Consider the following 14,922-nt stretch of genomic DNA (forward strand, 5'->3'; position numbering starts at 1 on the left):
GATTCTTTGGATGTTCCTGCCTTTGTCAGCAGTGAGCTTTTTTTTCTGCAGCAGTTTGAATCTGTGTGCCCAGTGGTAGCTTTCTCAGTGGAGAATCAGGCCCTCCCCTTTCCGTGCCACCAAAGTCCGATGAACACTGATGAGTCCTGGACCATGGGGGACAGTGGAGCCCCCACTCTAGCAGTAGTGTGACTGGGGTCTTGGGGACAGACCTGCAGTGCCTGGGGCTCAGGCTGGATCTTGGTGCTGGATGGTTAGGTAGGACCTAGGTCTGTGTTAGGTGGCTGGTGACAGAGCATGGCAGTGGGATAGGCCTCGGAGGAGGACAGAGGGTCCCTGCAAGGCTGGCCCAATAAAGGTGAGGTGAGTGAACACCCCTACCCTTGCCCCTGTGGCACTACTCCTCCTCTCTCCTCCTCGCCCCTTTTGATCTGGGAGGGCTAGGGCTGGGACTCGAGGCGACTTCCCAGGGGATTTCGTGCTTTGGGTTGGGTTGTATTGGCAGGACTGTGCTTTGAGAATATTGGAATGAGGTGGACTTTGTGGACTACTTGGGAGCCTGACCCTACTTAGGACAGTGTTTCTCTGGCATGTGTGGTCTACGTTCTCAACAACTGACAGTTTAGAAGTATACCTTTGCCTGGAAGATAAAGTGTGTGCTGGCCTCGTGTGTGCCCATGTGGTGTCCTGTATATATTGGTTTTGTGTGCACCCTTGTGTGTGCTTGTGCACATGTGCTTATGCACGTGTGTGATGGCTCTATAGGTGCTTGTGCGTGTGTGTATGTGTGCAAATGGAGGAAAGACATTTCAGTCCGTGTTGGACATGGGCTTCGTGTGGCAGAGTCCTGCCTTTTGTGGGGTCCCCGGCCCACTCTGGGGTGAGTCTCAGGTAGAAACAAAGTCCCACTGAGGGCACAGCCCACAGGTTTCTTTGGGCTTCTTATTTTAAGTCAGAGATTCACATGACGTTCGCATTGTACCTCATAGCGCATCAGGTTTAGTAGTAAAATCTGCTACCAGCAAGGAAATCTCCAACTTGCAGCGGAAGCCAAAACAAAGTGTATTTCAAAATTCTGGTGTCCTTGCCGTTGCACCCCAGGAAGCAGGCCTTTCACTCTTCTAAAGCTTTGGTAGGGCCCGGGGATTTGGTCTTTGCTGCCTCTCTCCTCCAGTAGCGGGCTTCTCTATGTGTCTGACTCTCTAGCACGGTTTCCTTCCTGCTTGCTCCCTAGATGCTGGCTCTTCGGCTGAGTCAAGCAGAACTCTTCCCAGCCAGCAAGGCCCTGTGTCTGCCCAGCACCTCTTCTCCCCAGTGGGCCTTCTGTGAGGATAGAGTGATGGGAAGTGTCTGTGCAAGGTGCTGGGAAGCTCTGATGGCCTAGAGAAGCCTGGTGTAGCCCACCCTCCCCTCTTCCCTACCTCCTCTGAGACCTTGGGAAGGCTCTGCTTCTTCCATCTTGGGCTCATTTTACCTTATAAGGGCTGGGGGCAGTGAGGACAGTCCGATGGTTCTCTGAAACACCCTCCCTGAGGAGCCCCTCTGTTCCTGACCTCCTCTGATCATACTTTTATCGTTGGGTACATTGTCAGGAAGATGTGGTGTCTGTTCATGTCATTTCTCAATTTTCTTTTTTTTTTTTTTTAATATTTATTTATTTATTTGGCTGCACCGGGTCTTAGTTGAGGCACATGGGATCTTCGTCGCGGCATACAGGATCTTTTTTTAGTTGGGGCATGCGAACTCTTAGTTGCGGCATGTGGTATCTAGTTCCCTGACCAGGGATCGAACCTGGGCCCCCTACATTGGGAACGTGGAGTCTTAGCCACTGAATCACCACGGAAGTCCCTCTTAATTTGTTCTTAATTGGCTTATGTAGTGTAAGCCACAATTTACTGATAAATGTTGCCATCGTTGCAGTTTCTTCCTTGGAACTTTGCAGCATTTTAATCACTCATGCAGTTTTTGTGATCCTTGTGATACATCATGAGAGTTTGTGGCAATGATGAAGTGTCTGGGGCTGGGAACTGGCTTGTTGGCCTGGACCTTGCCATGAGGCCTCGGGACTCCTGGGCTGAACACGTGGCCTCAGTCACGGCCATCAGTGCTGTGATGTGGTTGTTGGATGGCTCCAGCCATGTGTCAGAAGTTACTAGATGGTTTTGACTGTTTGACCTGGTTCCTGACAGATAGAGAAACTGAATTCTCCCTCTTAGGAAAGCTTGGTTGCTCAGATGGTTGTAGCTTGTTTTGTATTTGAAGACCCAGCATCAGACTGGATTTCCAGAATTCTACCAAGGCCACCCTTCTGTCCAAAACTCAGCTAGGGGGCATCTGGAGGTTTGTGTGTGAACAATGCTGACCTTGCCGCCTGCCTGGGTACTCACTAGCTGCTCTGGATTTGGATCTAGGCGGACCCTTTGGTGTTCTGGAAAGTACCACCTTACATAGACCTCAGTCACTTGTTCTCAGTCTCCTGTTGCCTGCCTGGAGGATGGGACCCTTCATGAGGATCAAGGTGGCAGAGGCCAGCTGAGGCTCCAGGTCCGTCCAGCAGTAGTGGGACAGCTGGTGGGTGCTTTCCTTGGTAGTGAGCAGACAGTAGCCCTGCCTCCCAGGAAGTGCCCAAGTGCCACAGGGGCCCTTCTGGGCAGGGGTGAGGGGATGGGGGAGTAGGGGAGTGCGTTTTAGAGGTGAAAACTGGAGGTCCTCTCCTGGACTGTGTGGTCTGCCAAGTTTACATTTCTTTTTTTTTTTTTCTTTATTTATTTATTTTATTTTTGGCTGTGTTGGATCTTCGTTGCTGTGCACGGGCTTTCTCTAGTTGCGGCGAGCGAGGGCTACGCGTGGGATTCTCATTGCAGTGGTTTCTCTTGTTGTGGAGCACGGGGTCTAGGCACGCGGGCTTCAGTAGTTGTGGCACTCAGGCTCAGTAGTTGTGGCTCACAGGCTCTAGAATGCAGGCTCAGTAGCTGTGGCACATAGACTTAGTTGCTCCTCGGCATGTAGGATCTTCCCGGACCAGGGCTCGAACCCATGTCCCCTGCATTGGCAGGCAGATTCTTAACCACTGCACCACCAGAGAAGTCCCCCTAGTTTACATTTCTTTGGTGATATTTCTGCCATCCTACCTGCTGCTACCTGACCAAAATAGTCTTATCTTGGACCTTACAGGGATAAGCTTTGTGAACTACTTTTAGACTTTGTTTGGATTTCAAGACCATGAAGTTTTTTCCTTTAGGCCCAGGTAGGTCTTCATTTATATACAGTGGGGCCAGCACACAACACTGCTCCCTCCATGCTCCTGAACAGGTTTTCCCTTCTCTATTCCAGTTCTGGAAAGTGAGATACCGGTTCTTAAACTTGTGGGGAGCACCTGCCCTAGTTACCAGCTTGCGCCAGATTGCTGCTTGTTCACCAAGACTGCCTGTTTGAAGATGGCCGGTGAGGAAGTATAAACTCTGGGCTCAGCCTGTGGCCTTCATGTTGCTCCTCAGAGAGACTTGGGGTGATGTGCAGGTCTTTGCCCTGTCCGTGAATATGCAGGTGATGGTTGGTGCCCGTGTCATCACAGAGTTGGGGTCTGTCTTTACGGCATAGAGAAGGTGCTCAGCTGGTGGCTTTGCTTCTGCTTTCTCAGCACACACAGGCCCACGGCCACAGGACCTGGGTTGAGGCAGCACATGGCGCCTGTGGCCAGGGCCGGGACCCCTCAGAGTCAGTGGAGGACACCTAGTCCTCCACTTGGTGAAAAAAGGATTCTTGCTTTTCCGGGAGATTGTGTGATAAATAAGGTGTTGCTTCTTTAAAAACAAACTCAAGAAAACTTGCCACAAGAATGGAATGGCTGGAGGTTTTATTTCTTGACATGAAAATAAATACTGATACAGCTGGTTGACATGCTTTGTGACGTGGAGGCCACCTGGATGGTGCCTTCTTGGCAGTGAGGCCCGCTGCTTTGGGAACCTCCTGTTCAGGCCACCTGCTGTAATGGAGATCTTCTGTGGTTGGGGCTTTTTGTGATCCTCACTCTCAAATTTTTCTGTTCCGAGTGGTCCTGGAGACTCAGTTACCTCCTCAGCCTCCCCCTTGTTAGTCGTCCCAGGAGGACACTATATTTTGCAGTCACAGGCCACACAGGGACATGTCTGTTTGGAAAGGAGACTGCCTGTTTGCCCAAGCCAAACTAGGTGGGGAAGCCCAGAAAATCATTTTTGCCCTTCTTATTCTGGAGCAGTTAACCAAAGTGATAATTGAGGTGCTATGGGCGTTTCTATCTGAAATTATTGGTAATGAACCAAATGTCCTCCTCCTGTTGGAGTTGGGTACCTCATGTGGGGTCATTTGGTGTCACTGTTTTCCCACATAGCATCCATGGACTTGGCCAGTGTGGTGACTGACTCCCCTGGGCCTGGCTTTGTGTCAGCCTCACAAGATAAGTGGGTTTGGTACTCAGACCTTGAGGAGGGGATGCAGTGTTTTCCTCTTCAGTGACATTGATTGCTGAGTGCATTGTTGGGGCTAGTTGTCTGTGTCTCTGTTGTCTTTTGAGTTTGACGTGAGTTTGATGTGTCTGGAACTCAGGGCTCACACCGCCAGTGGGCCTGCGTAAGGGTTTCTGAGTCTGGCTCAGGTGCTCCAAGGAATAGGTTTGGGTTGTGCTGTGATATCTCTGGCTTCCACATATAGGAAAAGATTGTGCCCAAGACGAGTTAGTTATCTTTATCGTTCATCTAACAGGGGTTTCTTGACTCCCTTGGTTCATGGCTGTGAGATGGGGCTGGAATAGGTGTGTCCTGGGGAGACAGAGTGCTCTGGGAGGCAAGAACTGGGGTGATGAGACTTGGCATACTTGAAGTCCATCTGAGGTATAACATTAGATGCTGCTTTCATCTCACTATTGTAAGTCTTTCCAGTATCTTTTTGTGCAATTTATTTGGGGAGTGGAGGGAAGGACTGGTTGATAGTAGAACATGTCAGGGACATGGCTGGTCTGGGAAACAGGGTTCTAGAGCCATGCTTTTTGGCTGTGGGTGTACCAGACCCATGGGCCTCGAAAGGTTAAAATGATTTGTTGTTCTACCTCAAAGAGACATTGTACTGAGTGAAATACGCCAGACAGAAAAGGACAAATACTGCATGATTCTATTTATATGAGGCACCTAGAGTAGTCAGATTCATAGAGACAGAAAGTAGGATGGTGGTTGCCTGGATGGGCATGGGAGGGAGGGAAAAATGGGTAGTTAGTGGGTAGTTAGTTAATGGGGACAGAGTTTCAGTTTTGCAAGGTGAAAAAGTTCTGGAGATGGATGATGGTGATGGCTGTACAACAGTGTGAATGTACTTAATGGCACTGAACTGTACACTTAAAAATGACTAAGGCCAAAATATGATTAAGACAGTAAATTTTATGTTATGTGTATTTTAGCACAGTAAAAAAAAAAAGGAAAAAAACCCAGAACCTTTCTGAATTCAGAAATAGCCTGCATCCTTATGAGAGCATGCATGCATTTTTAAAAATAAATTTATTTATTTTTGGCTGCATTGGGTCTTTGTTGCTGCACGCGGGCTTCTCATTGTGGTGGCTTCTTTTGTTGCGGAGCACAGGCTCTAGACGCGTGGGCTGCACTAGTTGTGGCATGCAGGCTCAGCAGTTGTGGCCCACAGGCTCTAGAGCACAGGCTCAGTGGTTGTGGTGCATGGGTTTAGTTGCTCCGCGGCATGTGGGATCCTCCCTGACCAGGGATTGAACCCGTGTCCCCTGCATTGGCAGGTGGACTCCCAAGCACTGCGCCACCAGGGAAGCCCGGCAGGAGGATTCTTAACCACTGCATGACCAGGGAAGCCTAGAGCATGCATTTTTATCCTCCAAGAGTTAGCTTAGGGAGAAATGAACAGAGACACTCACATTTTGATGGTCTACCTTATGCCAGATACTAGGGGCTTTAAAAAAAAAAAAAAGATATACATGGTTCTAGAAGGCTCATTTTAACATCATCTTGGGAGCGTAATTCCATGGGTGTTCTTTGGTCCCTAGAGCGGTGGGGCCTGGATGCACTTCCTCCCCTCAGTAGAGTCACACAGAACTAGAGTCTGCAGGAGATTTAGGAGGACAGTCCAGGAACATTTGAGATCTTCTCTCCTCCAGTGCTCAGCACAGAGATTGAAGGTGTTCCTTGGTTTTCTGTGGCTCTTTGTTAGAGAATTCCCTTAGTGTGGCACATATTGATGTGTATGCACAGAAGGGGAGACTCTAGTTCGTAGTTACTCGTTACTAACACAGAAGTTATTTCCTCTTTTGTTCTTGTGACATTTTCTTCAAGGTATCCTTTAATATTGTAATGCCCTAATGCTAGACATTTCAAACACCTACCAAAGTCTCAGACTTGTCTAGATGTGAACATTTGATCCCTGGGCTTTTTAAAATTTTATTTATTTTTTTTTATTGTTTTATTTATTATTATTTTTGGCTGTGTTGGGTCAGTTGTGGCACGTGGGATCTTTGATGAGGCATGCAGGATCTTTCGTTGCAGTACGCGTGCTTCTCTCTAGTTGTGGCGTGCAGGTTTTCTCTTCTCTAGTTGTTGTGCGTTGGCTCTATAGTTTGAGGCATGTGGGCTCTGTTGTTGAGGCGCACGAGCTCAGTAGTTGTGGCGCACAGGCTTAGTTGCCCTGTGGGATCTTAGTTCCCTGACCAGGGATCAAACCCGCGTTCCCTGCATTGGAGGGCGGATTCTTTACCACTGGGCCACCAGGGAAGTTCCTGATCCCTGGGCATTTTAAGTATGGGGGTTTATCTGAAGTTCTGAACTGCCGAGTGGACTGCCTGGGCAGCTGCTAGGGATCGAGGGTGGAAACACTGAAAGGAACCTTGTTATAAGGAATCAAAATATTTTGAGGAACAACATTAATCATAGTAGTCAAAGTAAGAACTAGTTGCTTCTCTTTGAGAGCCTGCCTGGAGCCAGGGCCTGCCACTTGGTCCTCAGGATGGTCTTGAGTCCTAAGGGGCTAGGTGGGCTCCCAGGGGCGCAGTTGGATTTGGTCCCAGGCTGGATGGACTGTTTAATTATCAGGAGGGTCGTGGCTGGGCAGCTAGCTGTATGATTCATCAGTAGGATTCTGTTCATTATCATCAGGATGGTCTGATAGTGTGAAAGGGAGGGATGCTCAGAAGAAAGGAGGGTGATGCTGGAGTCAAGCCTTCGAGAGGGCAGGGCCTTCTGTTGGAAGGATTGTTGATGGGTTTTTTAGGGAGGGATATGGAATCTTGGCAATAGAAATGGGGAGGGGAGTGCAGGGTGTGGGTGAATGGGTGCTGGGGTAGGTCACACTTCTTAGTGGTGATAGGGGAGGCCCTTCCAGACACAAGGCCATTGAGGCCTAAGGGAATCTCCAGGCGCCTTTCTCCAAACAGCCATGTGAGGGAGTTGGGGAGAGCTCCCCCCACTCCAAGAAGCTCTGGGCTCTGCAGGGGCTGTGGCGACGCTGTGGCCTTGCCTATCTCCATATTGTTTCTTCCTGATGTTATATTTATATTGTTATGTTTTTGCATCAGGTTGGTGGTGAAAACATAGTGGTTGAGTATTTATAACTCACAGAGGATGCCATTTTGTCATTTCTTCTCCATGCCTCCTTGGGCCTTGGATAAGGAGATGAGCAAGCGCCCTTTCTCTTGTGGAGTGTAGAGCGTTTGGGGGAGAGAACCTAGTGGGATGCTTGATGTCAGATGTCAAGATCAGCCGTGCCACGTGATGGGGCTGTAGTCCTCGGGGATGGAAGCAAGGAGAGGGTGCCTGAGTAACACATGTTTTGAGTTTGAAAGGTGAGTGGGGGGAAGGAAGGACTTTCATGGCAGTGACAACAGCATGTGCAAAGGCCCAGTGGTGGAGGAAGGCAGATATGGTGGGTAAGATGAATTGAAACAAGGCCTGTGTGGTTGGAGCCAGGAGCATGGTGTGTGTACACGTACTATGTGCGTCCCAGATGACTTCATAGGGTCACCTGCGCCTAAACAGTCAGGGCCTTAAAGGCTGTGGTGAGGTGTTGGGGGTGTTGGGAGGTTTTAGCGAGCTTTAGGAACAGCTGCATTGGCATAGTGTGGGGAGTGGACAGTCTGTCTCTTGGTGAGGCCGTGGTTACTGTGGCTGAGGGAGGAGAGTCAGGGGCAGACCCGGGGGTCTGGAGGGCACATACTGGTTGTTACCCTGGTAGATGCTTTGGCTTGACAGTGGAGACCGGCCAGCTCTGGTTGCCAAGGATAGGCTTGTGCAGCTGGCCTCACTGTCGGCTCCTTGGCCCTCATGGGGTTGGTTCTTTGCCTCTCGAGTCTGCCTAGTCATGCTCTCCCTCACTCTGTGGGGATATAGGGTTAATGAGGCTCTTTGCTTTGGGGAGAGCAGGTACTGCTTGGTCCCCTGGGGCTGACGTGGAGCTGAAGCACCCCCTTGCTGTGCCTCTGCCTTGACTTCTTGTCTCAGGCATGCTGCTCTGCCTGAGTCATCTCTGTCCCTTTAATGCTCAGCAGAGCCTGTTAGGGCCATGGTTCCCTCCTGCTCTCAAGGATCAGGTAGTCAGTATTTTCCACCCTTACTGTCTTTGTCATTACTACTCAGCTCTGCCCTGTAGGTGAAAGCAGCTGGAGACAGTGCAAACTTGAGTGGGCGTGGCTGTGTCCCAGGAAAGCCATTCGCCAGAACAGGCCCAGGCAGTAGTTTGCCGACCCTTGGATTAGGGAATTGACTCTGACCCAAGTTAATCTTTCCCTAACCAGCCAGCGCATGTTGGAGCAGTGTGACCTCTGGGCTTCCTTGAGATGATCCACTGTTGCCCTGCCTCAGTTTCTCCCTTTCTCATAGAGCTAGCTGGGGACTTCCTCTCCTTGACAGTTAGCAGTACAGTCGCTAAGACTGTTGGCAGAGAGGGTCTGGGTGGGGTGCTCATTTTGTGTGGAACAAGTGGACTTTGTGGACCTAGGGGTAGGAGAAGGTGAATAGTATTATTGCTGGGTTTCATCTTGGAGGTTTTTTGGCTTAATATGTTCCCGGGATTGGATTAGAGCCAGAGTGGTAAAACACTGGGCAAGTGTTTGGTGAGTGCAGACGGTGGTAGGAGATCAGAAGTGTGCAGCTTCCATAGGGCCAGGCCTCGGAAGGGATGATGGGGCCCTCTGGGGGGCACCTTGGAGAGCCCAGGCTTCCCCATCAGGTGCCCATGGCCTCTGAGAGCTGTCCCTGGGCTGGCCATGGGCATTGCAGCTGAAGCGTCTCTAAGGAACTGGAGCTCCCTAGACAGCAGCCAGTGTCTGGCAGGAGGCTCCTCCCCTCAAGTTAAAAGGGAGCGGACCTCTCTTGCCTGAGCTGGAGAGGATGAAGTGGCAACAGTGGACTTTTGTTGCCCAAAGTGCAGCGACTTGATTTCATGTAAACCACCAATCACTGCCTCCTTACCAAGTGTGATCTCCCTCAGATTGGGAAATTGTTGTTTGGGTAGGTCGAAGATTCGGGGTGTTGTGTGTGTATGCATGTAAGTGGAGTACCCAGGTGCAGGGTCAAAGCCAAACCATAATGATTTATCAAGGGAGTGGAAGAGTCTCTTACGAGTTGGTAATTGTGTACTTAAGGGTTACTTGATACTGTTTTAAATATATGGGTTGGAAATAAAAACAGTAAAAGCTCTCTAAACCCAGCCAGTGTGGGGTAGATGGCACAGCAACCCAAATGATATACCAGTGGAAAGTGATTACAGTTTATTTTAGAGAAATGCTCCCAATCCTGATGGTGCTAAGTGGTCTCTGCTTGGTTTCTGCTCCTTCGTGAATTTTGCTCTAATTGTATCAAGGGGTTTTTGGGGTGTGAACTCCTCAGATTGGTTCTTTCTGCCTCAATGTTAAACCATCTCTGCTCATTAATTCTATAAATATTTATTGAGCACCGGACACTGTTGGAGGTGCTTGAAATGATATCAGGCACCAGGCAGACACCCTTTTCCTTGTGGCATTTATGTTCTTGCCGGGTGAGAAAGTCCATAGATACAGTAGCTGTGTTGTGTGGAGTTTGAGGAGGGGCCAGGGCTGTGGCAGAGAAAGGGCAGGGTGAGCAGGGTGGGCCTCTTTGAGGGAGACATTTGAGCAGTGACTTAGGGGTACACGGAGGAGATAGCCATGGTGGGGGAGAGTGATGGAGGCAGAGAGCAGCTAGCACAAATGCTAGCACAAAAGCTAGCAACTACTGTTAGAACAGGCTGTGTACAGACGTTTTTGGGAAATTGTGTGAAGCTGAATATGGACTGGGCATTTGTTGACATTTAGAGATTATTGTATGGTAGTTATGTTTTCAAAGGTCATTTTCAACTTGGGATGCAAATTGAAGAATCGATTGTTAAAATTACAAAGTATCGGGGATTTTGTTGAAAACCTTGAAGAACCCCAAGGTGGGAGGGTGCCTGGTGTGTTGAAGGCCAGCATGGCTGGAGGAGGGTGGACATGTCAAGAGAGGATGGGGCTTCACTCTGAGCGATTGCAGGGCCTTTGGAAGGTTTCGAACTGAGGAATGAAAGCAGGGGGTCCAGTTTGCAGACCTCCGTCGTATTAAGGGAGGATAGTGTGGCAAGTGGAGGTGTGAGAAGTGGTGGGACCCCAGATGTGTTTGACGGCAAAATCAGTAGGATTTCCTGGCAGACTGGATGATGGGTAGTCCTATCAAGAAGGCAAGTGCAGCCAAAAAAAAAGGGACTTTCTGGCGGTCCAGTGGTTAAGACTTCTCGCTCCCAATGCAGGGGGCACAGGTTTGATCCCTGATCGGGGAACTAAGATCCCGCATGCCTCATGGCGCACACAAAATAGAAAAAAAAAGGCAACTCCAGATTTTAATCTGAGCATTTTGAAAGACTGAATTTACCATGAGCTGAGGTGGGGAAAGCTGTGGTGGAGGGTGAAAGTCTGAGGTGACCTTAAAACTTCTTGTATGTTGCATACTGCCCCATGATGCACTGTATGCATTATGATAACAGATTAAGGTCACCTTCCTCGCAGGTTAACCCTTCAGGAAAATGTCCAGTGTGTCTTGTGGTCTCACGGAGTTAGGGTACTTGGATCTTTGTTGAAAATCATTTGTCCACGTGTGCATGGTGTATTCTGTTCCATCTGTCTACTTGTCTGTCTTTACGTTCATATCATACTCTCTTGGCTACTGTTAACTTTACATACAGTATGTCTTGAAATCAGGTTAGGTAAGTCTTCCAAATTTGTTTCTCTTTTTCAGTATTTCACTAGTCTAAGTCCTTTGCATTTCCATATAAATTTTGGAATCAGTCTGTTTTTTCCGGCAAAACATGCCTGCAGTTTTTTTTCTTAATAAATAAATTTATTTATTTATTTAATTTTTGGCTGCGTTGGGTCATCGTTGCTGCACACGGGCTTCTCTATTTGTGGCGAGTGGGGGCTACTCTTTGATGTGGTGTGCAGGCTTCTCATTGTGGTGGCTTCTCTTGTTGTGGAGCAAGGGCTCTACACGCGCGGGCTTCAGTATTTGTGGCACGTGGGCTCAGCAGTTGTGGCTTGCGGCTCTAGAGCGCAGGCTCAGTGGTTGTGGCACACAGGCTTAGTTGCTCCATGGCATGTGGGATCTTCCCGGACCAGGGCTTGAACCCGTGTCCCCTGCATTGTCAGTCAGAGTCTTAACCACTGCACCACCAGGGAAGTCCCATGCTGGCAATTTTTGATTGGGGCTTTGAATCTATGAATCAATTTAGGGGAGAATTGACACCTTCTGACCCATGGAAAAGTCATATCTCTCTGTTTATTTAGGTTTTCTTTCATTTCTCTTAGCGACGTCTTACTGTAGTTTCAGCTTACAGGTCTTGCACATTTTTTTGAAAGATCAGATTTATCCTTAAGTATTTCACATTTATGGTAGTATTAATTGATTTTTTTTTAAGAGCTTTGAGTTTTGGTTGTTTGTTGCCATTTGGAACAAATGGCATGTGGAACAACATTGCCATGTGGAAATACCACTGACTTTTGTATATTGCCCTTGATCCTGAAGAGAGTAGGTGCTTGGAAAAGCCCAGGACCCCTACTTTCTGAGGCTTCCCCCTCCATGGCAGAGAGAGGCCTTGGCTTGGGAGGTAAAAGAACTCTGATCGCAACTTCCCTGGTGGTCCAGTGGGTAAGACTCTGCGCTCCCAATGCAGGGGGCCTGGGTTCGATCCCTGGTCAGGGAATTAGATCCGACACGCATGCTGCAACTAAGATCCTGCGTGCTGCAGCTAAACGTGCTGCAACGAAGATCCCATGTGCTGCAACTGAGACCCGGTGCAGCCTTACTAACTAAGTAAATATTAAAAAAAAAAAGAGAGAGAGAACTAAGATTCATGGCATCTACTGCATTTCCCAGCCTGAATGGGGCCAAAAAGAGTGGCAGAAAGGGCCCCTCTCCCTAGGAGCTAGCCCTGGTGGTGGCTGTAGCCCTGGCCCTCACTGAGGAGGATGCTGTGTGCTCCTTGGTTCCCAAAGGTCTTTGCATAGAGTTCACTGATACTTGCTTATTTTGCAAGTTCTCCTGTGGGAGTGTTTCTCGCCATCCATGAGCTGTGAATTGCTGTGAACCCAGCTTAAAAATAAAGTTTTCATATCAGAGCAAGCTCCTGATAGTCATGTGGGTGCAAAGAATGACAACAGAGGTGATATTGACAATATTTGGCAAGCTACAACTGACAACTGCCTGGGAGTTTGAGATTTGGCTGGTTCACTGGGTTCAATCTCTGTGCCCAGCGGCCTGGACATCTGATGTCACAAAGGAGGGGAAGTTCTGGGACCATGCTATCTCTGGGACCTTGGGAGAGTTCCTAAACATTCTTGAGCCTTAGTTTTCCTATCTGTGAAACAGGCAGACTCTTTCTGCCTGGGCAGTGTAAGACCTTTGGAGTTGATCCCTGGGTGAAACTTCTAGTTGCCCTGTGGCGGTGAAGCCGCCTCCATGTGGGAGATGAATTTTGTCCATCCCTGGGCACCTCATGCCCTCAGCTTCTTGAGGGCAAACGCTGCACTGCCGGTAATGGTGGGTGGTTTCCTTGGGGTCTATGTTGGGGAGTGCGCACTGGGGAGGGGAGAGGTCATCTCTGGAGAGGGAGACCTGGGTGGCCCTGGGCAAGTTCCTGAATATCAGACATGTCAGGTCCCTTATGTGTAAAATGAGGGTGATTGTGTAATTTATCCCTAAGATTGTCCTGGGGATTCAGAGATACTGAATTGTAGCATAGTACCTGGAACTCACTACTAAACATCTATTAAATGCTAGTATTTCTATTTCTGCTGTTAATGTCATTACCATTATCATCAAAACCTTGAAGTGTTTTCTGTGTGTTCAGTATGTTGGCTTGTGGTTGTGTACCACCTCTTGTCTCCATCCATATTGCTAAAGATGAGATTTGTAGTGTTGAGATGTTAGTATTTATTGGTTAGTGCACCTTATTGGATCATACATCAGAGACTGATAGAAATTGATTTCCTCAGCTTGCCCTCCCTTGGAAGGTAGCAGACACAGAGCTCTGTTTGAAATCTAGAATTTTGCAATTCCAGGGATTGGAGACATTTAAAACTGTCTGTACATTCCAGAAATTTTCCTTGGAAACTCAGTGTTTCTTCCTCTGTTCTTTGCTTTAGGTTGGCCAGCACGTTGACGGAGTTGCCTTTTGACATAGCTCCCACCATGGCCGGCTGGTAGGACCACCGTCCCATGCCCAGAAGCCAGGTGAGTGTGTAGTATCTAGTATCTGTGGAACGGAGGCACTGACTTACCCAGTAGGCCTTATTCAGGTCCTTGGACATTTGAAACAGAGCACTGCTTTAAAAGCTGATGGCCATCTCCTAGAGGAGAAGGAGGAAGACAGGTACCTCTGGGATTGCACATTGGGCCATCTCCACAGGGCTGCCCAGGCCCTGCCTCCTCCAGGATGGCCGTTTGCTCTCCTGTTGCATCTCAGGGGTCGCTCGTTTGAAAAGGCCAGGCCCAAGTAGGATGAACTGTCCTCCGTGAGCATCAGGGGCAGAGGATAATCCTGGCCAAGTGACCTTTGCCCTCTGGCCATTCCTGTGATTTCCCAATGCTGACAGAAACCGTTAGAATTTATCCTTAACCACCAGTGCTTGGAGCTCATTGCTCTTACCGCACCCCGTGCCTATGGGGAAACTGAGCCATCCCCTACTGCTTATAGGGCTCTCAGGTGGAGACTCTGTCCAGGGCTTTCGGGACCCAGCAAGACAGAGCCCAAAACCCAGGTGGGATTTTGTCTGTTACTGTCAGACCAGTGATGTTTTGGGCCAGGGCTGCCTACCTGGAGAAGAATGTAGGACTGAGAGACGTCTCAGAACACGGAGATAGCTTGGAGACCTCCTGGGTTGGTTAGCTGCTTCCTCTTATAGGCCAGCTGGCTGGTGACTTTCCAAGGGGTGTATGCCCTTCAAACAGTGTCACAGCTGCACAGGGTAAGAACTGGCTGCTGGGCTGAGCAAGGTATGTGACAAGGGTTGGGGGTCGGTTTGTGAGGTTTCAGCTCTTATCTGCATATAGCGAGATGATAGTATGGGCATGGTCAGGTAATCCTGGTGTCAGGAAAACATTTCCAGAATGTTTACCCAGCAAAAACAAACTTTACTGGTATTAAAAAAAAAAAAAAAATTTTTAAATTGAGATAATTTGCATACCATATAATTCACCCATTTGTAGTATACAGTTTAGTGATGTTTTTGTATATTCAGGAGTTGTACAAATATCACGTCTATCTAGTTCCAGAACACTTTCATCACCTTCAAAAGAAAGCCCACACCCATTAGCAGTCCCTCTCCAATCTCCCTTCCTCAGCCCCTGGCAACCACTAATCTACTTTCTATCTCTATGGATTTGCCTGTTCTGGACATTTCAT

The 14,922-nt window shown here is 48.7% G+C and overlaps 1 protein-coding gene across 9 annotated transcripts in view; it reads left to right on the plus strand.

The window, feature by feature from the left end:
- Positions 1 to 14,922, plus strand: part of GATAD2A (GATA zinc finger domain containing 2A) — a 98,393-nt gene that overhangs the window by 23,831 nt on the left and 59,640 nt on the right. For all 9 annotated transcript variants that reach the window (XM_060144874.1, XM_060144872.1, XM_060144879.1 and 6 more), the window contains exon 2: positions 13,664 to 13,751. In XM_060144874.1, the coding sequence (XP_060000857.1) occupies positions 13,737 to 13,751 (15 nt within the window). In that variant the 5' untranslated portion in view covers positions 13,664 to 13,736. The remainder of the gene's footprint in view (positions 1 to 13,663; positions 13,752 to 14,922) is intronic.

The sequence above is a fragment of the Lagenorhynchus albirostris genome, chromosome 3 (assembly GCF_949774975.1).
Source record: "Lagenorhynchus albirostris chromosome 3, mLagAlb1.1, whole genome shotgun sequence".
NCBI classification, from domain to species: domain Eukaryota; kingdom Metazoa; phylum Chordata; class Mammalia; order Artiodactyla; family Delphinidae; genus Lagenorhynchus; species Lagenorhynchus albirostris.